This window comes from Pyricularia pennisetigena, chromosome 2 (assembly GCF_004337985.1).
Source record: "Pyricularia pennisetigena strain Br36 chromosome 2, whole genome shotgun sequence".
Taxonomy (NCBI): Eukaryota; Fungi; Ascomycota; class Sordariomycetes; order Magnaporthales; family Pyriculariaceae; genus Pyricularia; species Pyricularia pennisetigena.
Window position 1 is genome coordinate 223,957 of NC_043741.1, and position 20,659 is coordinate 244,615.

General features: G+C 50.3%; 8 protein-coding genes across 8 annotated transcripts; 5 read left to right on the plus strand and 3 right to left on the minus strand.

The window, feature by feature from the left end:
- Positions 1-456: 456 nt before the first annotated feature.
- On the plus strand, positions 457-6,256 carry PpBr36_00065 (uncharacterized protein; the record flags this gene model as incomplete). Its single annotated transcript, XM_029887258.1, has 3 exons — positions 457-1,549; positions 2,645-2,879; positions 3,094-6,256. The coding sequence occupies 3 exons, from the start codon at positions 457-459 to the stop codon at positions 6,254-6,256; spliced, it is 4,491 nt and encodes a 1,496-aa protein (XP_029751961.1).
- Positions 6,257-7,389: 1,133 nt separating this feature from the next.
- Positions 7,390-8,037, plus strand: PpBr36_00066 (uncharacterized protein; the record flags this gene model as incomplete). The annotated part of the gene is made up of 1 exon (XM_029887259.1): positions 7,390-8,037. The coding sequence occupies one exon, from the start codon at positions 7,390-7,392 to the stop codon at positions 8,035-8,037; it is 648 nt and encodes a 215-aa protein (XP_029751962.1).
- Positions 8,038-8,666: 629 nt separating this feature from the next.
- On the plus strand, positions 8,667-9,713 carry PpBr36_00067 (uncharacterized protein; the record flags this gene model as incomplete). The annotated part of the gene is made up of 2 exons (XM_029887260.1): positions 8,667-8,702; positions 8,775-9,713. The coding sequence occupies 2 exons, from the start codon at positions 8,667-8,669 to the stop codon at positions 9,711-9,713; spliced, it is 975 nt and encodes a 324-aa protein (XP_029751963.1).
- A 2,437-nt stretch (positions 9,714-12,150) lies between these two features.
- PpBr36_00068 (uncharacterized protein) lies at positions 12,151-13,082 on the plus strand (the record flags this gene model as incomplete). Its single annotated transcript, XM_029887261.1, has 4 exons — positions 12,151-12,507; positions 12,637-12,685; positions 12,756-12,864; positions 12,950-13,082. 4 exons carry the CDS (start codon positions 12,151-12,153, stop codon positions 13,080-13,082), a joined length of 648 nt encoding a protein of 215 aa, XP_029751968.1.
- A 1,163-nt stretch (positions 13,083-14,245) lies between these two features.
- PpBr36_00069 (uncharacterized protein) lies at positions 14,246-14,710 on the minus strand (the record flags this gene model as incomplete). Its single annotated transcript, XM_029887262.1, has 2 exons — positions 14,246-14,261; positions 14,448-14,710. 2 exons carry the CDS (start codon positions 14,708-14,710, stop codon positions 14,246-14,248), a joined length of 279 nt encoding a protein of 92 aa, XP_029751969.1.
- Positions 14,711-15,869: 1,159 nt separating this feature from the next.
- Positions 15,870-16,391, plus strand: PpBr36_00070 (uncharacterized protein; the record flags this gene model as incomplete). The annotated part of the gene is made up of 2 exons (XM_029887263.1): positions 15,870-15,978; positions 16,069-16,391. 2 exons carry the CDS (start codon positions 15,870-15,872, stop codon positions 16,389-16,391), a joined length of 432 nt encoding a protein of 143 aa, XP_029750936.1.
- Positions 16,392-16,923: 532 nt separating this feature from the next.
- On the minus strand, positions 16,924-17,370 carry PpBr36_00071 (uncharacterized protein; the record flags this gene model as incomplete). The annotated part of the gene is made up of 1 exon (XM_029887264.1): positions 16,924-17,370. The coding sequence occupies one exon, from the start codon at positions 17,368-17,370 to the stop codon at positions 16,924-16,926; it is 447 nt and encodes a 148-aa protein (XP_029750935.1).
- A 1,632-nt stretch (positions 17,371-19,002) lies between these two features.
- PpBr36_00072 (uncharacterized protein) lies at positions 19,003-19,393 on the minus strand (the record flags this gene model as incomplete). The annotated part of the gene is made up of 2 exons (XM_029887265.1): positions 19,003-19,027; positions 19,149-19,393. 2 exons carry the CDS (start codon positions 19,391-19,393, stop codon positions 19,003-19,005), a joined length of 270 nt encoding a protein of 89 aa, XP_029750934.1.
- Positions 19,394-20,659: the final 1,266 nt, after the last annotated feature.

Genomic DNA, 20,659 nt, shown 5'->3' on the forward strand with positions numbered 1-20,659 from the left:
CATGACCTGACGACCGATATTGCACTGTTTCTTCATGACGAGACGTTGCCAATAGAATATTCAGAGTGTATATGAGTTAATTTGGAGGCAGCTGATATTGCTTCTGTTGCGATCATATGAGCCTCAATAATCAAAGTGTAGCTCTCCCGCAGATATACCACGCGTTTGCGAATGAAAGCAAGCATTTCGAATTTTCAGGTCATGAACATATCCCTGATGTGCTTTCGACAAAGAAGACATCCCTTTGGACAGATGTGAATACGACGTCACGAACCGCAGATTAGATAAATATGTCTCTGGCCGTCTGCAACCATCTGGTGGAGAGCTCTCTTTTTCGCAGCCTCAAGATCTGTACTAAATCTGCTGCAGCCATCGGGTCTATCAAAGGCTGATGATCCTGCCCTCAGAGCCACGCGCAATCAGCTTGCTCAGCAGCCACAAAACAAGCCAAACAACATGCGCATCACGGCAGCGTTCCTCTCCATCCTCCCCCTCGTTCTCAGCGCCCGCCTCCTCAAGGCCCGAGGCGGCACCCCTCTCAACTCGTACATCGTGGTGCTCAAGGAGACATACAATGGCGGCGAGGTGACCATATCTGACGTGGAGGAGGGGCTGGGCGACGTCAACAAGACGCAGACTTACACGAGCGCCGTCGGCTTCAGGGGGTTTGCGGCGACGCTCAACGCCACGCAACTCGACGCGCTCAAGTCCTCGCCCAAGGTCGACTACATCGAGGAGGACGCCATGGTGCGCATCAGCGGGTTCGTGACGTCTCAGACGGGCGCCGACTGGGGCCTCGCCCGCATGTCGAGCCGCACGTCCAACGGCACCACGTACAAGTACGACTCGACGGCCGGGGCCGGCACGTGCGCCTACGTCATCGACACGGGCATCATGGTCGGGCACTCGGAGTTCGAGGGCCGCGCGACCTGGGCGGGCAACTTTGTCGACAAGAACGACACGGACGGCAACGGGCACGGCACGCACGTCGCCGGCACCATAGGCGGTGTGACGTACGGCGTGGCCAAACAGACAAGGTTGTTCGCGGTCAAGGTGCTGGATTCGTCGGGTAGCGGGACCAACTCCATGATCATCGCGGGCATGAACTTTGTGGTGCAGGACGCGCCCAAGCGCAACTGCTCCAATGGGGTCGTGGTCAACATGTCGCTGGGCGGGGAGCGGTCGACGGCCGTCAACTCGGCGGCGCGCGCCGTGGTGCAGGCCGGCTACTTTCTCGCCGTCGCGGCGGGCAACGAGTCCAACGACACCAAGCTGTACTCGCCGTCGTCCGAGGAGAGCGCGTGCGCCGTGGGCGCCACGACGCGCAACGACTCCATGGCCTCGTACAGTAACTTTGGCGCCAGCGTGGCGCTGTTCGCGCCGGGCAGCGACATAAAGTCGGCGTGGAACGACGGCAAGACCAAGAGCATCTCGGGGACCAGCATGGCGTCGCCGCACGTCGCAGGCCTGGGCGCGTACCTGATGGGTGTGCGTGGGCCTATGAGCGGCTCTGCCGTGTGCGATCTGGTCAAGAAGTCGGCCCTTCTGGGTAAGGTTTCGGGGCTGCCGAATGGCACAGTCAACAGGCTTGCTTATAATGGTGCTGCTTAAGGCCCGATGGGGTGAAATGGGGGTCTGGGCTTGTGGGTCGACCCGGTCGAGTTGGAGGAGTGAACATAGAGCGGTTCTATTCACATGAAATATTTTCTGTAGCATTCATTATTAGCAGCTATATAGTTTTTAACACTTTCTTCTGCCTCAGTGCCATTAGTGCATTCCATGACAGCTATTTACTTTGGTTTATTCGGAGGAAATGACCAACTGCGTGCTGTTGACCACTTACCAAGAGTGCATAACAAACGTGATGCTCGTTATATCAGGACCTTGAAGCTTCAGTTTCAGTCTTTCTCATGTGAAACATCATCGTTTCCCCGATACTTCCGACATCCCCGACAAATAAGACCAAGTCACACACACAGAAGTCTACATCAAGCACAACCCGCCGCAAACATGGGATGCTTCAACAGTGCACCGAGCGGGAGACGCCACAACAACCGTCGTGGCTCCATCGAACTTGAACGGCGACACAACAGGGAGCCGGAGGTCCCGTTCAACTGGGAAAGGTCGTGGAGAAGCGATCAGAATCCATCAGGCAGGAGTCGGCGAGGTCAGGGGCATCGAGAAACTGGCGGGAGGAGGAGAGGCTGACATTGTGATGATTGGGCCATATTCACACCAAGCTCGTTAAGTCAATGAGGAAAATGTAGAATGAAAACAAGCACCAGGATCCAAATATTGCACTCCTCATCACAAGTTTCCGTGCTGGTGGCGAAGTCCGAAGGCAGGAAAGCGCGTAAGTCTTTCTTTCCTGAACCAATTTGCAAATCGTTTCTCGTACGTAGATTGGCCAGTTCTTGTGCAAAGCCGAGGAAAGTACAATACAGCTTCGTTGACAGTGTTGGAAGGAGCGGTGGTGTTGCATGGGAGGCCATCTGCAGGAGCCCCTCACTTAATAGCCTGTGTACGAGTTCCCTGACCCCTTCGTATGTGGCTTTGCGTCATGGCCGACGTTCTATGTCATGTGCTCCATGTCCCATCACTGCTTGATCAAGTGGTTAGGCTGCCATGAAAACGACTCTGGTAGCCATCAAAGTCTACAAATATGGCACACTAGACGACCTAGAAGGCCATGAGCAGGACGCAGAGACTCTCCGCAGTATTTCTGTCGAGATCGAAACGATATGCAGCAGCGCTGCGCCTCGCAGGCCCTCCAAGTTGGACAGCGAACTGCTGAAAACGGCGTCGAAATGTAGAGATGTTCAACGCGACATCAGAGCTCAGATGGCCTTTTTGATGAAGAATGCAAAGAAAGGGAGCATGTGAGCCGCGGTCCTGGTCTCGGTCAAGACCACACGCCGGAAGAAGCTGGAGGAGCTGCTCAAGGAGTTGCGCAAAGTTGAGGATCGGATGCGCACCAGCCTTTTGGCAGCAACCTTGTTTGTGATACCCCAAAGATTCCCCTGGAGACTATTGTCGCGACCCCTAGCCTAAACTGCTGATTTATGAATGCTGATTTTTTTCCTCGAATTCTAGTGAAGCCGTGCATGCTGCAGATGTGCAGCTCAAGGATATCAAGGAGAACCTCCGCACTTTCTTTGTCAAATACGAAAATGGCGAGCGAGACATCAACAGGCTTGTCTCTCAAGTTTCCACTAGTGTCTCCGATGAAGCCTCGAAAACCAGGGCACATACCACTGCACAAAATGAAAAAGCCAGCAAAATCGTCTCGCGGCATGTAACTTCAGAGATGACTGGCAACCGGGAATTCTTGGCAAGGCAAATCGGGACTGGTACCTCAACAGTCTTGCACGGCATCGATAGTCTCAAAGTCGAGTCAGCTCAGACGGTTGTGAGAGAACGCTTCCTCGCCAGTCTTCAATTCGAGCGAATGAACGAAAGATGGAGCCAACTGCGAGGAGCTGAACACCCCAAGACTCTTGCCTGGGTGATGAAGACAGAACAGCCCGAGGGTTCCCCAGTGTCATGGGATGTTTTCCCCCGTTGGTTGCAGTCCTCGGACCCTATCTACTGGATAAGTGGCAAGCCCGGAGCGGGCAAAAGCAACCTTATCAGCTACATACTGACCAAGGACGAAACCATTGAGAACCTTAGAGTCTGGCGGCATGGTATCATAATTCTCCACTATTTTTTCTGGCGCCCAGGGACACCAATGCAGCAGAACAGTAAAGGGCTGCTATGCTCACTGGCCAACCAGATTCTCGAGTCTGATTCCAGCGCCCTGGGTCTTGTGATACAATCCAAAAGCTATGTGGGGAAGAAATCCCACACTGATTGGTCCAGATCAGAATTGAGATCTCTGTGCTTGGAGCTTTTCGCCAATTCTACAGTATCATTCTGTGTCTTTCTCGATGGGCTTGACGAGCTAAACTCCAGCGAGCACTTTTGCGATCTCTGGAAACTGGTACAGGACATGCAAGCGGCAGCCTCGGACCGGCTTAAATTTTGCTTGTCCTCGCGCCCCGAGCCTGAGATACGGAGTTATCTGGGCCAGTTTCCTGGGCTCAAAGTGCACGAACTTAACCGACGGGACCTTTTGCAATTTGCAGCAACTCAGCTCGAGGACAAGCTTTTTACCTATCTCGACCGGGACCATCGACGCTCGACCTCCAACAATCCAGATTGCGGAAAATTGGCACGTAGAGGCGAAATCAAATCTGAGCTGGAACGACGGCTCGTCGATCACGCCGAGGGAGTTTTTCTCTGGCTCTGCCTTGCCGTCCGCAGGGTGAAACAGAGCCTGACGAATCGACGCAGCATTTCGGAGATACGGCAAGAAATTAAATTTATGCCAGATAAGATCGAAGACATGTACAGGCAAATGTGGTCGAAACTTGCGAAAGACAAGCTTGATCCTCGGCCGGCGCGGGCAGCCCTTTACTTCAAGATATGCATGGTTGATATGATGAACCCTGACCTTCATTTCCTCAATACACTGCTCATTGCGTTGAGCTCGACTGATTGTAAACTTTATCAGACTGATTGCGAAGACAGTCTTAGCAATCAATTGGAGTCTTTGCTCGGAACATGCAGGCTTATCGAAGACAATATTGAGCATGAATGCCTGGGTTTCATACACAGGCTTGAGACTGAGCAGAGAGCAGGGATGAAAGTGATAGGGAGAAAAATGACAGGGAAAGAAGGGCATTACATATCGACATTTCGGCCTGTGGAGTTAACATGGGAGGGGGACACCCATGAGGGCTTCAGTCAGCTCACCAGATACGCAAAGGATCGAATGGTCTTTCGCTTCGTTCATCGAAGTGTTTACGATTTCCTGACGGATACCGAGGAAGGAAAAATGCTCTTGGGCCGCTGTCCGTTGTCGTTGGAGGAAATAAAAGTCAAGCTCATTGAGGGGAAGCAAGCAACTGTTCAACTATTTGGCACGCCCAATGTGCGCCTGTTGGGCGAGAAGCCAGATGACTGCAAGCGGTGGGACGAAACGCAGGGTAATGCCTGGGCCTATTATTCAATTGAAATGGAAATTGTCCGCTCGTGGACTCTTTTTTCCAGCGCACACTGGACCCGATTGGCGTCTCAGTGGGAAAAGCTCTTCGCGTCAGGGAAGATAATGAGCAGATTGGGGGTTTGGAAGTTGTCGTCCTCGAGCCCTATAACTTGGACTCCAGAAAATCAATATTGGCATGAATACTTTCTCCTTTTGGCTTCTCATTACTTCCCCAAATACGTCATCGCCCAGCTTAACACGAGGCATTTTTCGCAAGGGCAGATCGGTCGATTGCTGATTTGCACCCTTTGCCGTCGTATAACCCTGCGCAACAATACTGTCGATCCCATAGAGCTTTTAGAAGCATTGGCCGGCAGGTTCGAGCACTGGGCCGATAGAATCGTCATGATCCGACTGGGGAAGTGGCCACAGGAAGAGGGCCTGTTTCGGGCGGGCATATTCTCAATGGGTACACCGCTATCAGTACCATTTGGTCACATGCTCGATAATTGTAACGTTTACTACAAAGAAATGGGTGGCCATGGTCGCTCTCACGTTCGCACCGACTGGGAACTGTGGCTCGATCACATCCAATGCTACATCGATAGGGGATGTTCCATGTCTGAGGAGATGCTGCTATGGATTGGGTTGACGCGTAATGAAAGTCGCCTACCACAAAACATATTCCTGAGAACATATGAGCATGACGACGATCCAGTGTCCAAGTATCAGCAGATGGCGCTATGTGTGCTTAACCTTCCGATAGCATTGTTGCTACAAGATACTCTCGAAGCACTCGAATGCTGCGAACATACCTCCTGGGTCAAGAACCTGCCCGCGTTTCAGCCACTTAAGGAAGCAGCAATCGCCCAAAGGAGCATGAAAAGCGAGCAAAACGCAGCGAAGACTTTGGGCAAGCCTCTGGTGCTCGTCAGTACGAGAATCCGCGAGATACAAGGGACAGGAAGGATAGTGTTTGATGACATGCACAGATGGAAAGAGCGCACCTATACCGAGATCACAAACACAAATGACCAAGCGAGTGTCAGGGAAGCCATCTCGGGCTTCGTGAAAAACCCCGGTGAACTTTTTACTACAGCCGGTTCTCAAAAGCTCATCGATCACTTGGCTGACGTCTATGGGCGCTGCGATGAGACGCCCAGGCCTCTGGAGAAGTCCCTCATTGAAGCTGGCTATTTACGGGTCGGTTTAGCCGGCCTCGACTAGCTATGAATTGGACCTTGGTGTCGGTGCAACACCCATGATTAGAACGATCTTGCTGTGGTTTTTTTCTTTTCTTTCCATTTTTTTTTCTCTTGCCATGCTGTATCCATCCAAATTACTACATGATTTTGTTTTCATCCTGGTCATGTATCAACAGGGACGACATAGGAATGATATAAGGTTGCGCTTATGCTTTGTGAAAGGTTGACGCGCTATTAATGCTGAGAACTCTATCATCGGAAACCATAAAAAAAAAAAAAAAAAGGATGTTCTTTCACTAGCCGACGAGCCATCGCGTCTTAGCTCGTCACGTGTTTTCATCAATGAGCCTGTTATGACTCGCCAGATAGTCAGATCACAGCCAGGACTATTTGACCATCAGATCCTCGTTTGCCTGAGAAGTGTCTGGAGGCGTCACGACATGTGTCTGAGAGATGGGCAAAGTGATTACGCAAACAGAAGGGGGCTTGGGCATTGGAGTGGAGATCAGCAACTGGCGTCTGCCAAATGCGAAACGTGCATCAACTTTGTCTGTTCTATATTTGCGGGACGTGGGGGTAAAAATAGGCTCTTGGGCGGCCAGGTCTTAGCAACTTAAAGCTAAATCCAAAAAAAAGAAAAAAGTTATGGAGAAAATACGACAATCAAGAAAAGCACCCCCCCACCAAGGGTTAATATTGGCTGAGACCCTGTGTCAGTCTTCATGCTTTGTCGCGTTGCAGCTCATTCTTGGGATTGATCTGCCATGAGTACGAGGGTTTCCCTCAAGCAGCCCATCCCTGAAGACGATTTGGCTAGGTTACCTCTGTATTGGTCTGTAGCATCGAAAGCATCGTAAAAATATTTAAGTATGTACATTGCCAAGTGAGTCTTGGGGAATTTACTTTTTCTTGATCATATCACCATCTCACTCTTTACGACTTTACACTTTGTTCAAAAACTATTATTTATTTTATTTTTTCTCTCTAGATTTCCTGGACCCATTTAGTTCGGCAAGGAGAAACCCAACTATTGTCACAAATTCTCATCTTTATTCTTGTCAACCGACAACGGATTCAATACTTTACGACCCGGCCTTTTTATACCTTGGCAACTACTATTACCAAATATTTAGTATCAACAATTTACGATTCACAATGCAGGTTTCATTGACCCGAGTCCTCCTGGCCGTGCTGCTCGCCAGCGAGGCCGCTGCCGCGCCCGTGCCCCAGGGCGGCGAGGTTGGCCTGGCCAAGAGGAAGGTTTCCGACCTCTTCAAGCTGGAACCTCGCGGCATCGACGTCACCAACCAGGACAATGCTTTTGGCTTCCGCAAGTCCAGGAGGGATGAGGCCGAGGCTACTGAGGAGGCTGATGCCGCTGAGGATGAGGCCTCCGCCGTCGAGAAGCGTGAAGAGGCCAAGGCTACTGAAGAGAAGAAGGCTACTGAAGAGAAGAAGGGTACTGAAGAGAAGAAGGGTACTGAAGAGAAGAAGGGTACTGAAGAGAACAAGGCTACCGAGGAGGACAAGGCCACTGAAGAGGCCAAGGGTACTGAAGAGAAGAAGGGCACTGAAGAGAACAAGGCCACCGAAGAGGACAAGGCTACCGAAGAGGACAAGGCCACCGAGGAGGCTGATGCTTCCGACGATGCCGATGCCACCGACGATGCTGATGCCACCGACAGTGCTGATGCCACCGACAGTGCTGAAGCTGCTGATGGAAAGTCCAATGTCGATAAGCGCGAAGAGCCCCAGGCCGCCGACGAGGCCGAGGCTGCTGATAATGATGAGACCGCCGAGTAGGTCTTGGGTTCTTCAGATGCACAGCAGTGGAGGGGACCATAAAGTTCGGCGAGTGGATTTGGGCAGGATAGAGACAAAGAGGGAGGAGTGGTTTGAATTTGTGTAAACATAATTTTGTTTTCAATATTATAGCCCCAGGGTCAACTATAAAATTTGTCACATAGTGGTGGCATTAATTCACAATATCCCCGCTGTAATTGTCCAATTTGCGTAGTTTTCACCGTCCCTGTCTTTTTTGTGTGACCGCTTGCGAATACCCTTTTCAATCGCGACAGCCAATTTATATGATTGTACGAGACAAATTTTGTGTTCAATTATGTAAATAGTCGCTCATTTTGACAAATAGACTGGCAACAAGACTTTGTAGCGTTTTGTTATTGGTATCGATGATGCAAACCCACATTTCTTTCCAAAATAGATAAAGTAACGGAAAAAGGAAAAAGTGTGGGGATTGATTGGGTTACAGCCCGTCAAGGTGCGGGTCGGTGACGTCTTTTATGCGTAGACCAAAACCAAATCGAGGTCGACCAAGACCAAGACCAAATACAAAATCCCACCAAGGCTTGAGATCAATCGCATCAATCGCAGGCAAAACATCATTCAAGGCAATCTCAAAAACACACCACACAATGGCAGGCGAAGACTCCAACACACCGGCGAACAAGGTAACCAATTCAGAACCGCCCTGCATCCACCCATTTCCCCGTGGCTGCTGACATGACAACTCCCCATCCAAGCCCGTCAAGATAGTCATCGTGGGCGCCGGTTACGTCGGCTCCACGACGGCCTACACTCTCCTCATGAACCGCGCCGCCGCCGAGATCGTCCTGATCGACGTGGACAAGGACAAAACCGAGGGTGAGGTGATGGACCTGGTCCACGCCGCGCCCTTTTTGCACCAGACGCGCATCCGCGTCGGCGACTACGAGGACTGCAGAGGCGCGTCCGTGGTCATCATGACGGCCGGCGCGAACCAGAAGCCCGGCCAGTCGAGGATGGAGCTGGCGCAAAAGAACTGGGCCATCTTTGCCGATATCGTGCCCAAGGTGGCGCGGCACGCATCCCAAGACGTCCTGCTGCTCGTCTCGGCCAACCCCGTCGACGTCATGACCTACGCCGCCGTCAAGTTCTCAGGCTTCCCTGCCCACAGGGTCATCGGGTCCGGCACGTCGCTCGACTCGGCCCGGTTCGCCGGCGAGCTGGGCAAGCACCTCAACATTGACCCGCGCAGCCTGCACGCCGTCGTCATCGGCGAGCACGGCGAGTCGGAGCTGCCCGTGTGGTCTCTGGCTACCGTCTCTGGCATGCGCGTGGAGGATTACTGCCGACAGACGGGCACGCCGTGGGACGACGAGGTCAGGAAGCGGTGTTTTGACAAGGTCAAGGATGCCGCGGCTGCCATCATCGAGAAAAAGGGGGTCACGGGCTACGGGATTGCGAGCGCTCTGTTGAGGATTGTGGAGTGTGTGCGGCGCGATGAGAACACGTTGATGCCGGTGTCGTGCGTCGGGTCCTACGCCGGAGTGGACGATGTTGCGTTGAGCGTGCCGCGCAAGCTGAACAAGTACGGTTGCAAGGAGTTTGTGCCGATGATGCTTAGCAAGGAGGAGGAGGAGAACTTGAGGGCTTCGGCGGAAAAGGTTAAAGAGACGATTCGGTCGCTGGAGAAGTCATGAGGGCTTTGGGGTTGGAGGAAAAGAAGCGATGATTAATAGACGAGATCAATGAATTATATTATGGGAATGTGGTTGCAAGAGAGCAAAGTGGGATGTAGCCTTATAGCACAACCAGGAAATGGCAAAGGAAAGTTGTAAATAGATTAACCTCGAACTCTAACAGAAAAGCATCTGGAATCATGACGTCTTTCGTCAAAGACGATGCTCATTCTCTCCTCTTTCCCCATCAGGAATAGCACAGGCGAGAAGGCAATGGTTCACTAGATCTAGTGCCGCACTCATATCCCACCCTGATCTCCGTATTTGACTAGCCCGGTATTGAAAAAAAAAAGAAAAAAAAAATATAAGTCAAGAGGATAGTCGAGTTGGTATAACAATCACCAAATAATTTACTCAAAAAGCGATACAGAGACCATTCAAGAGACTGGCCACGACGAGATCAACAGTGAGATAAACTATGGCTGCCAATGTCAGGATGCGCGCGGGTGATTAAGGATTCGCGGCCGTTTGTTTTGCTCGGCCAAAGAGAGAGTTTTTTTTTTTTTGATTCGGCGGCGCCCTCCTGCACAATCTATGTCATGTTGAAGCCCGATGGTATGAATGACTCTACGCCCTGCGTCGGGCATGCATACGTTGATCATGGACAAAAACGACTTCAAAAGCTTATCACCACGACATCCCGCCCAGCCAGCATCCTTATCGGGGTGGGCAAGTACGGAAAAGGCCGAAAACCTTGCTGGAGCTCCATGGGATCAGCACGTCATAAAGCAAAGTTTGCCTTTGTGTGTGTGTGTGTGTGTGTGTGTCAAACGCCGGCAGAGCTGCCAGGACTGGATTTCAATTTTCAAGCGAGCATCCATCGTGAAAAACACCCGAGAAATAGCCGACATGAGGCTCACGACAGACTCTCTACTCCCTAGTTTAACTCAATACTTGCACATTATCGTGGCCCAAGCTTATGTTGCCATCAAGGCTGCCTTGGGAACGGTCAAAAGGGTCGGCAGGGCCGCTGTGAGCGGACTGCTTAAGCTATTTTCGAAGCCAGCCAAGGACAAAGACATCCCCAGTTGCATGTTAACAGTTGACCACCTCATCATAAACGCCGCCACTGCCTAGGGGATCAACGTTGTCAAGAAAAGCAGCAGAGGCAGAAGCCGGGACGAATTTTCCAGTCGAGCCAGCCAAAAGTGTGACCAAACCTCATGGACCCGATACATGGACTGCGGTCGGAACGATGCCAACGAGGGCGTCAGCCTCGTTGTCAAGTGCCACAAACGCCGGCGCCACGTCTGGTGACCTGTCAATATACAAAGTGGGCTTGGTTGACAACGTTACAGCATACTGTTGGGTAGGATGAACTAGGGAACCACGATGATTTTTGAGTAAATGAGCGATATGCAGGGCTTTAGATCAGTTCTCGTATGATGACATTTCTCGTTACTTGGTACATACTTGTTCGGTTGTTCTAGACTGGCCAGCAAACCAATGTGTGCTGCTCCATCATTTGCCAAGCTTTGTTCAATGTAACCCACGATCAGCCCAGATAAGTTAGAGTTGCGATTAATTTTAAAAAACCTGAAATAATCCTGTTCCCAACATCTTCGAGGTCGGCGACCCTGTGATGAGGATCAACAAGCTCCCGATGGTAAAGAATCTCACGGAACGGGACGGAGACGGCAGACTCCCCGACATGTTATCACTTCTCGGGTAAATGATCACGTAAAAAGGCTCTTCGAGGGAGATTATACCGAAGTATCGGTCGAGAAAAAAAAAAGAAAAACCCTTTAAAAACTCTGACTTTGACGTGTCAAATGAATATTAGAGTTGGTCATTGACGTGTCCAACGACTGAACCATATTCTACTCTCCGATCAACTGTAAAATAACGCAAAAAGAAAAAAAAAAGAAAACTTTGAAAAATCGCCATTGTATACAGATGCGAAAAGGGCGGTGATCAGCGACTGGGAGTGCCCAAGCAAGGCGGCACGTTCTGCTGGGATTAACGTCGCTAGTCATGCAGATTATATCTGTTTTGGCCACAAGATTTGCAGTTCCTCATCTCCACGAATAATTTCCTCATGGCCAAATTTGACTTCCGGGCGAAAACGGGGGAAGGCACCTTGGAGATTTTCTCGTCTTTCTTTTGCATGTTGGAAGTTTACTGCATATTCTCAGGGATAGTGGTGGTGTGAGTGTGTGTGTGTGTCTCTGCCTCCTGGGAGGCTGTGCTCTATCGTGAAAGACAAAATGTATAAGAGGCGATAATAAGTCCGCTTCTGTTGCTGCTTTGACCTCGTCTCTTCACACACAGTGCACGCGCTTTCGTGACTGCTGCGATACATTCTAATCATTTCTTAATTCTCGGACAAAAAAAAGAGCCACCCTACTCATAATCAATAGCCCTAATTTTCGCCCCGCCACAGGCTACCTCCGCCAAGATGCAGATCTTCAGCACCATGCTCATCGCCGCCGCGGGCGTCTTGTCCGCCGCCGTCAACCCCGCCGCGGTTGCCCAGTTCTCGCTCCAGACGCGTGCCAACGGCGAACAGATGAGCTTCTCCAACGTCATCATGAACTCGGCCGCCTACAATGTCTTTTTGACTGCGGACCTCCGCTACCCCGAAGGCACCGAGCCTCCCAAATCTAAAAGCCAGAGCCAGAAGGGAGCTCTGCCAACGGTCAACAAGTACGCGGCGGTCTCGAATTCCGCGGCGGTTTCGAATTCCGCGGCGGTCTCGAGTCCCACCTCGGACGAGAACCCTGACATTATCTATGTGCTTCAGTGCACCGAAGCTGTGAGTTGCGACCCTTGAGACTTTTTTTTTTTTTTTTTTTTTTTTTTTTTTTTTTTTTTTTAAGAAAAAGAACCAAAAAAAAAGAAATACACATAAACTCCTTACTAATGTGGACAAAACCAAATTCAGGGTTTCCGCGGCAAATGCACCGTCTTTGGCGCTCCGGCCGGCAGATGCGGTATGTGATTTGGAGAGAGTTTCGAGCAATTCCACGACTTATAGCTGACTGACAAAATGCTACTTTTTAGTCTCCTACTTTGACTTCAACTCGAAAGGCTCCAAGGACATTAGCGACCGCTTCAACAACAAGATCACCTCCCTGTCCACCAACACCGGCGGCGTCTGCCAGTTTTACAAGTACGTCCAGCCCACCCCAACCTCCCCTATGTTACTGCGCAGTAGAAAAAAGATTCTGACAGTGGCAATGCTGCAACGCAAACAGGTACACTGGCTGCGACGAGTCTGGCTGGGACCGCGGCCTTGCCACGTCCTACAACTTCAACCTGGGCGTTCCTCTTCCCCAGGATACTCGTACTACCCAGTACCAGAACAGGATCAGCTCGTGGAGGTGCTAGATTGACCACTTTAGGTTGATGATGATGACTAACCGGCTAGGGCGAACGGTGACAGCTGCTGGATTCCGATACGACACCACAAAAGTTTCTGCTTTAGATAATTGAGTTTTTTTTTTCTTCTTTTTTTTTTTCTTTCTATTTTGACATGGACCCTCGAGTCACTGTCTGTTTTGCAGAAGAGATCTTGGCATCACATAACCAGAGGGGCTTAGTCAGCGCTGGGAACACCATAACCATAAAAGCGCTGCCACGTTCGTTAGCCTAGATAGCGCACCCTAACTGAATACATGGGCTCTCCTGTCACTCATTCAGACTGCACGTGTACCTTCGTGGGGCGTCATCTGTAGTGCCCATGTCATGACTTTATGGGTTGTGACCATTGGTCTTTTGTGCAAGAGGATCGTATCTGTTTGCGGCAACCGATCAGCTCATGGGATGAATGGCTAGTTTTCATGGTCAACTTGAAATCTAGACTAAAGTGGGGGGGTTTTCTCCTAGCTACGAACAACCCAGCGAGGAGACGCGACGCCGTCGCCGTATATAGATGAGGCTCTGCGGCGCATGCACCCCTCCATGTAACAAGGAAGATCCGGACCGCGCCTGAAAACCCCCCCGTCACGGATGCATAAACATCTAGAGCTTAACGTGCTTGCCATGATTCGAGCCTGTATGCGCTCCACCCTATCCAGAGGGTCGTGTTTACTTGTAGGAGATCACTTTCTGCTGTTTCGAGAGGGTTTTGACAAAGGATCGGCTGCTTGCTGGAGGCAATTTGGATTCATGAGGGATACTTTGAGCGTGATTGAGGATTTAGGCCTTGCACTTTTTTTTTTATCTGTTATTGATGGGGATGAATAGTCCAGCGGTTTTGGAGACTAGCGTAGCAGAAAAGAAAGAAAAAAAAGTTATATTCAAAGGTAAATGCAGCAAAAAGCCATCTCCGCACCAGTCTTCCCATTATCCACACCCGGATATAGAACCAGCGAGCGCCCAAACACAGGCTGTTGAGTGTTCTGCCTCCGATTCCCCTCGTACCAGTGCACTCCTCCAGAACCACTCAGCGGGTCGTGATGGTGCATGACTGAAAGCCATTGTTCGGCATGCCCGTGTGCGTCAGGAAACCCGCAAAATCACATGCGGGCGATCCGTTGAATATCATGCGGTCAGGTCCCGGCGGCCCTGTGGGGGGGGATATGAGTAGGATGTTAGTCTGCTTTGTGATTCCATGTAGGCTTACTCTACACCAGTCACGATAACCAGCTGATGCCCGAAAGCAAAAAGTCAGGAGGGGGAGAGAGAGAGAGAGAGAGAGAGAGAGAGAGGAAGATGGGAGCTTGAGAGAGAAAAAAAAGAGATGATGTAGACTTGCCGCCGGTATAAGTCGTGGTTTTGAGAGGAAACTCCCAGTAGGGTCCTGGGACCCAAGGCGGGGAGATGCCCTCGTGGTTGAACCATCTCCGCGGGTAGCCGCCCACCGTTTGACCGTTGGCGAGGAGCCAGCACGCGTAGGCGTTCTGGGGCAGGGCGTGCAGCGACGAGTCGTAAACGTTTCCGTTGTAGCAGTTGATGAACTCGCCCAGCACACCCCCGAGAACAGACAAGGAAGCAAGGAGAAAAGAAGAACGCATTTTCTTTTTTTTTTTTTTTTTGTGCTTGTACTTGAAGGCTTTTGTTAGGCGATAAGGACGAGATATGCATTTGGAAGGAGGTATTTGGAAGATGGAAATGATAGCTTCTTTATAGCTCCCACTTATGGCTGGTACCGTCGGCAGTCTATACAAATTCAAGATATTGAAGCTGGGAGCAAATGCAACAAGAAGTTGCATTCGGCACGCTGGTGTAGCTCGCGACGATTTCTCGTAACATTCCTTCTCAATTGTCATCCAAAAAGGGAAGAAATTTTGGCCCGCCTGCCATCGGCGATTACGTTTATGTTTGCTGCGGGGATAACAAGGGCCGCAAGGCAAATGTGATGCCAAATGCCAACTTGCAAGTTCGGTGATATTGCGCTCTCTTCCAGGGAGTTGAACAGAAAACTCAGCCCTTTGTTCCACCCAATTAACCCTCCCCGCTCTGGTTATTATTTCCAATCTTACCTAAGAGGCTGGATGTTTGCCCTCGTCCCACTTTCGTGCTTGTTTGTGTAACGTTCCTCATGTCGACCAGACCAGTGCGTCAACCTCGACCCACTGAATAGTTCTTGTGCGTGCATGTCAGCCGGCATCTCAGCTGGCAAGGTCTTCTTTGCTGACGTTGAATTTGTCTTTTCTTTTTTTTTCTTTTAGGCTGGTCTGCCGCGGGCCGGGGCGGTGAGTTCAGCACCCGACACTTAATCCGCATAAGCGAGCTTACATGTGGTTATGTTGCAGTTGACCGGCGTTTACCGATGGCATAGCCCATAACGAGTTTACCGCAGTCACCCAAGCTGCTAGTTTCAATCTTTGAATGTTTGTTGAACCATCCAGTCAGGCCGGGGTCAAGACCAGCACCAGACTAGTTGTTCCATTTGCATATGTTCAGCTTGCATTGTAGTATATGGCAAGTTAGTCTGAGCTGAATCCCATACGTGGGCATAGGCAGCACTAGAGAATCCGGTAAGCTCTTCATGGTGCCTACTGAACTACAAAAGGCAAAGACCACATGCCTCAAATCCCACTTCTCAACTTTTTCAATTCCCAGAGTCTCATCATTCAACTTGCATCAAACTGGTCAACCACTGCAATCAGTCCCAAACTGCCTGTTCGTCTTTCTACTTTCTTTCTCAAAAGCACCACACCCGTCATCAAGATGCACGCCCTTTCAGCTCTCTCGGGACTCCTCCTACTGGCCTCCGGAGCCATGGGCCTAGCCTGCAACGACGACACCGTCTACTGCGGCCACACATTGATGGACATGGGTGAGCCTTCCCCTTTTCTACCATCTAGGCAACCAACTCCCCCCGACCGCTGCGAATACTAAACCGCGTGCACAACCCCCCTCGCCGCAGGCTGGTCCCGCGATGAGATCTGGCGACAGCTCAAGCCCAACGGCCTCCCAGACAGCATGTCCAAGGCCAAGGTGGACCAGACGCTCTTCATCTGCGAGGACCGCTGGTACTGGACCAACGCCGACCTGCACTACAAGGACTACTGCCTGCGCGGCTGCCAGAACCGCGGCTCTGGCAAGGACGACGCCTGCTGGGCGGCGACCCTGCGGACGGCCGGCAACGGGACCGTCGAGGCGGGGAACGGCACCGTCGGGGCCGGGAACGACGCCAACAAGACTGCTGCGGCTGCGGCGAAGAAGCGCGCAGCGGTCCTGCTGCCTTGAGGTGTGTAGTGTACTAGTGAGCTGGAGTTGGGCTCGTTGCGCATGGTTGTTTAGGGATTTGGGCACATGCGTGGCTATGTCGTGTCAGTCCCCTGTTGTGACGAAAGACGGATACTTGGTTTTTCATGTTCTTGGGTGCTATATATAGGTACCTAGTTGACATTACATGGCGGTCTCGGACTCTCGGGAACCATGTTTATTTTTATTGTTGGCCGTTTGTGCTCCGAAAACAATAAAGAATCAATCCATTGTGAGGCGCGCTGCTTTTGTAGACACTCATTACCCCTCCTTGCACTTTCTTCATGATGCATATATCAAACCACTGATATTCATGGATCAGACTCTATTAATTCTAAAAGCTCTGAGTGGCAGGCCTCATGAGTCGGCCGTTGGCAACATTAGGGCAGCTAACAAGCTAACAATGAAGGGATTTCGCCGCTTCATGTTTGCACTAAATTTGCTCCTCGACACATCTCCCTTTGACAGAATCTACATCTCATCCCCGCCCTCTCTAGTTGACCCAATTTCACCCTTATGACCTGTCGCACTCAAAAATGGAGACCTGGAAGTCGGTGGGGCCATTGTACCGCTGGGTCTGGACGGCGCCGTTGTCGTCAACGACCAGCTGGTCGGCGGGGATCTTGTGGCAGTAGTCCTGGTTGACGCGCGAGTTGATGGGCAGGAAGGCGGCCAGGTAGAGGCCTCCGTCCTGGGGCTTGACGTCAAACTTCCACGTGTTGTCGCACGGCTGCTGCGTGACGGCCGGGAGCTTGTCGGGCCCGTTGAGCGTGGCCTCACACCTCGTGCCCTCGGGGAACAGCTGCGGGTCCGACGTGATGTTGAACGAGTACTGGCAGCGCACGCTGTGCGGGACGCAGGCGGCCTTGAAGCCCTTGACGAAGAATGCCTGCTGGCGGGGGACCAGAGTGGCGGCCGAGGCGGTGGCGGCCAGGGCGAGGACGGCGGAGAGGAACTGCATCTTGTTGTTGTTCTTGTGTGGTAAAAAAAAAAAAAAATGGTAAGCGAAATGTGGTAGCGAACGAGTGTTGTTCTGAGTGCTCAAGATTGGTGTTTTAGTTAGAGCGAAGGTGGAATGGTGTGAAAACTGGGATGGTAAGAGAAAGAACTTGACATCAACAAAGGGTGACACCCTCGATCTTATTATACGAAAAAAAAAAAGTATTCAATAGTTGTCTAACAAGCCTTTCCAACGTCATCCGATCAATCAATCATGCACACAGAGAAACGAATGGAAAAAAATGGGACGACAGCTGTCACCGCAAAGAACCATCGCAAGCATTGGATCTGCAAAATGCGGGGTCCCTGCCTAACCCTTATGGGGCTTGGTGGCCCCCGATGGCAAGAACGCCTTGAAAAAGAGAGGGGGCAAATACGAGCTGTGTCGTCATGCCGCTCCAAAGTCCTCGTGCTGGTAAACGCCTCGGCTTGAATTTTTAATTGCTGAGGTCTTCATTTACAAACGAAAATATATGGATCGGGAACATGCTAGACTAGCATGGAAACGTAGCCGACTATGCACTACTATGATATTTGAGAAAAGGACGATCGTGGCACCCCTGGCGGACTCCAGTTCCCTACGTGCATGTTACGTAGCAATTTGGACATTGGTCCATCTCTTGGCGCGGGCCAAGTCGGCTCGCGGGACGATGCCGAATTTAGAGGCCCCCACATGGTTTGGATGGATTGAGTAAACACGAAAGGCCGGACGTCGGGCTGTTCGGACAAACTAATTCAGCGACACCGCCTAGCAGCAGAGTCTTTGCAGGCAACTACCCTAGATGTACCAAGCGGCGCCCATCGACACTTTTTTTTTTTTTTTTTTTTTTTTTTTTTTCAAGAAATGCGCTGCAGGCACAAGTCATGATTTTCCTCTTTGCACTCCTTATTCTTTTCTAAGAGAGAGGGTCAACCATGACGCCAGGGAACTCCCTCGCACAAACCCACATTTCCGCATTGGACAGGGCAATGTGACTGCTCCGCAAACAGCCGCCAATACTACACCGTATCTGCCATGCAGGTGTCTGCCGCCTACCCTCAAAGGCGAACTGATTTCCGTTCTGGAGCAGCTACAGGCCATTCTTGGCCGTGCTTCTTCGGAGTAGGACTGACGCGGAGATTTCGGGAATGTTCAAACCTGAGACGATCAGTGACCTTGCTTGCTTCTAAATCAAGGTTTATTCGAAACTCGGTTTTCCCAGTTGCTAGTTTCTTCACCGAGACTGGTGGGCCTCCTGTTCCCTTCGAGAAACATCAAGGAAACGCCGCAAAACCCATCCAGGGCTTCAACGGATCATCAGGCGCTGCATATTCCTCAGTCCAACTGACGTAAAGATACTCGTGCATTGTTGTAATTCTTGTGCATGCGTTTTATGCACGCTTATAAGTTATAGCTGCAGTGCCTACCAAGAGTGTTACAAGAAATTGAATACTTTTAAATCCTTCAGAAACACAAAGTATCTGGTTCAGGGAGACAGCTACGCTTAAAGCTGGACAATTCCAGAACACAACTGTCCCCACAAAAGATTTTGGCAAGTTTTAGATACAATAATAAAGTTCCAAAAGGTTATTAATAATACAAGATGAGAGATTCTCAAGCCTCGCTGATGGTGCCTGGCCTGTCCAAAAACACAAGCGAGGCTCAAGTCTTTCTCAGAATTTCAAAAAACCGTGACGTCGCTTCAGGTCAACCACTTTTGCACCTCCACTGCTCCTCCAGGTTAACAAGCCCTCACCTACAAATGCTCCTGCATACGGCTGCGGCGTCTCGCAGGATCGGCCATGGATGATCTATTCGCCCCCCTCGGCCTGACAGCGGGACCCGGCGGGGCCATGAGTGCCCTATGAGCCGCTCTAGGCCTGGCAACGGGAACTGGGCTTAGAAGGACGTCCATGTTGTTGTCAGCCTTGCCCTTGCTCTTGGCAGCCCCTTTGCCCTTGCCGCCTGAGCGACCAGGAGCTGGCTTGCTGGAGGCACAACCCATGGTGAGAATTCCTGAGGAGGGATAGGTACTTACGGTGGTAAAGTGTTTGTGTGTGAGTTGGTCGCACAAGAACTGTTTGGCCACTCGGCAGTGAATTCTGGTTCTGCGCTTGCGTTGGATTTTTGCTTGGTTGATGTTTTGTTGCTGTGCGGTTCGATGGCTGCTCTTTGGTCTGGTCTGGTTGGAAAATCAAAAGCTGTTGGATGAATAGATGCTATGCCTCCTTTTATAGACAAGGCTCAAACTCTATACGTGAGGCTTGCTTTTCCGAACAATAACATTGTTTGGCCAATACAAAGCAATTGGACGGCAGTCAAATCTGATTCATGGCAGGTAAACAATCGTACCATGGACGAATTATGTGCCAATGCCCATGTTTGTTCTCCTCTGGGGTCAATACACGGCGCTTCGTTCGGTTGGCCTCCACTTAAGTTGGACTCACTTTTGGGTCAAGGACAAAGCGCCCACTCGTGGCAATGACCAACAAACGAAGCCATTGTCGGCGTTTATCCTTTGTTTTAGGGCCTGCCAAAACGCGAAAACAGGTTTAGCCCAGCCCGGCCCGCCAACCCATGGGCTTTTGGCGGGGGCCCGTAATGGCCCACGGGTTTTTTTAACAGGTAAATAGGGGCCCGCGGGCTGGCGGGCTTAAACCGAATTAAATAACCTGCGGGTTTTCGTACTGGGGCGATTAAAAGATAATAACAATAAAAGAAAAACGGATTTATTGAAATTTGGATAAAGACTTAATGAACAAAATATATCTATCCGTATAATTATCAATTGGCAGGTATTTGAATTATAAATAATGTGATATATTAAGAAAAGATAATAATAAATATTTTATATAATTATGCTTTTGTCAATTTTATAAGTTTGTTTTTTGAATAATTTAATTGAGATTTTGATATATCCGTATTAATATTAATAAAATTAACCTGCTTATTCTGCTGTTTTTCCTTTTATTTTTCCTTTTATTTTTTTTTCTCGCTTTTATTTTTATTTTTATTCAAACTTTCCGGCAAAAAAAACGAAAAAAGATCGAACCCGTAAACGAAAACGAAAATCAAGACTGTTAACAATATGGGTTGCTAACAAGGGTTTAGGCATTAGCCTATGTGCGGCGTGGTGCTAGTTGGGCTATAAACCCTGTAATTACAGGGCTTAAATGCGCTAAATTATTTATTGAAATGGTTCACTAATTTTGGGATTAATAATTGAAATCCATTAGTGGGGGAAACTTTGCTTTATTTCCTTTATATACCT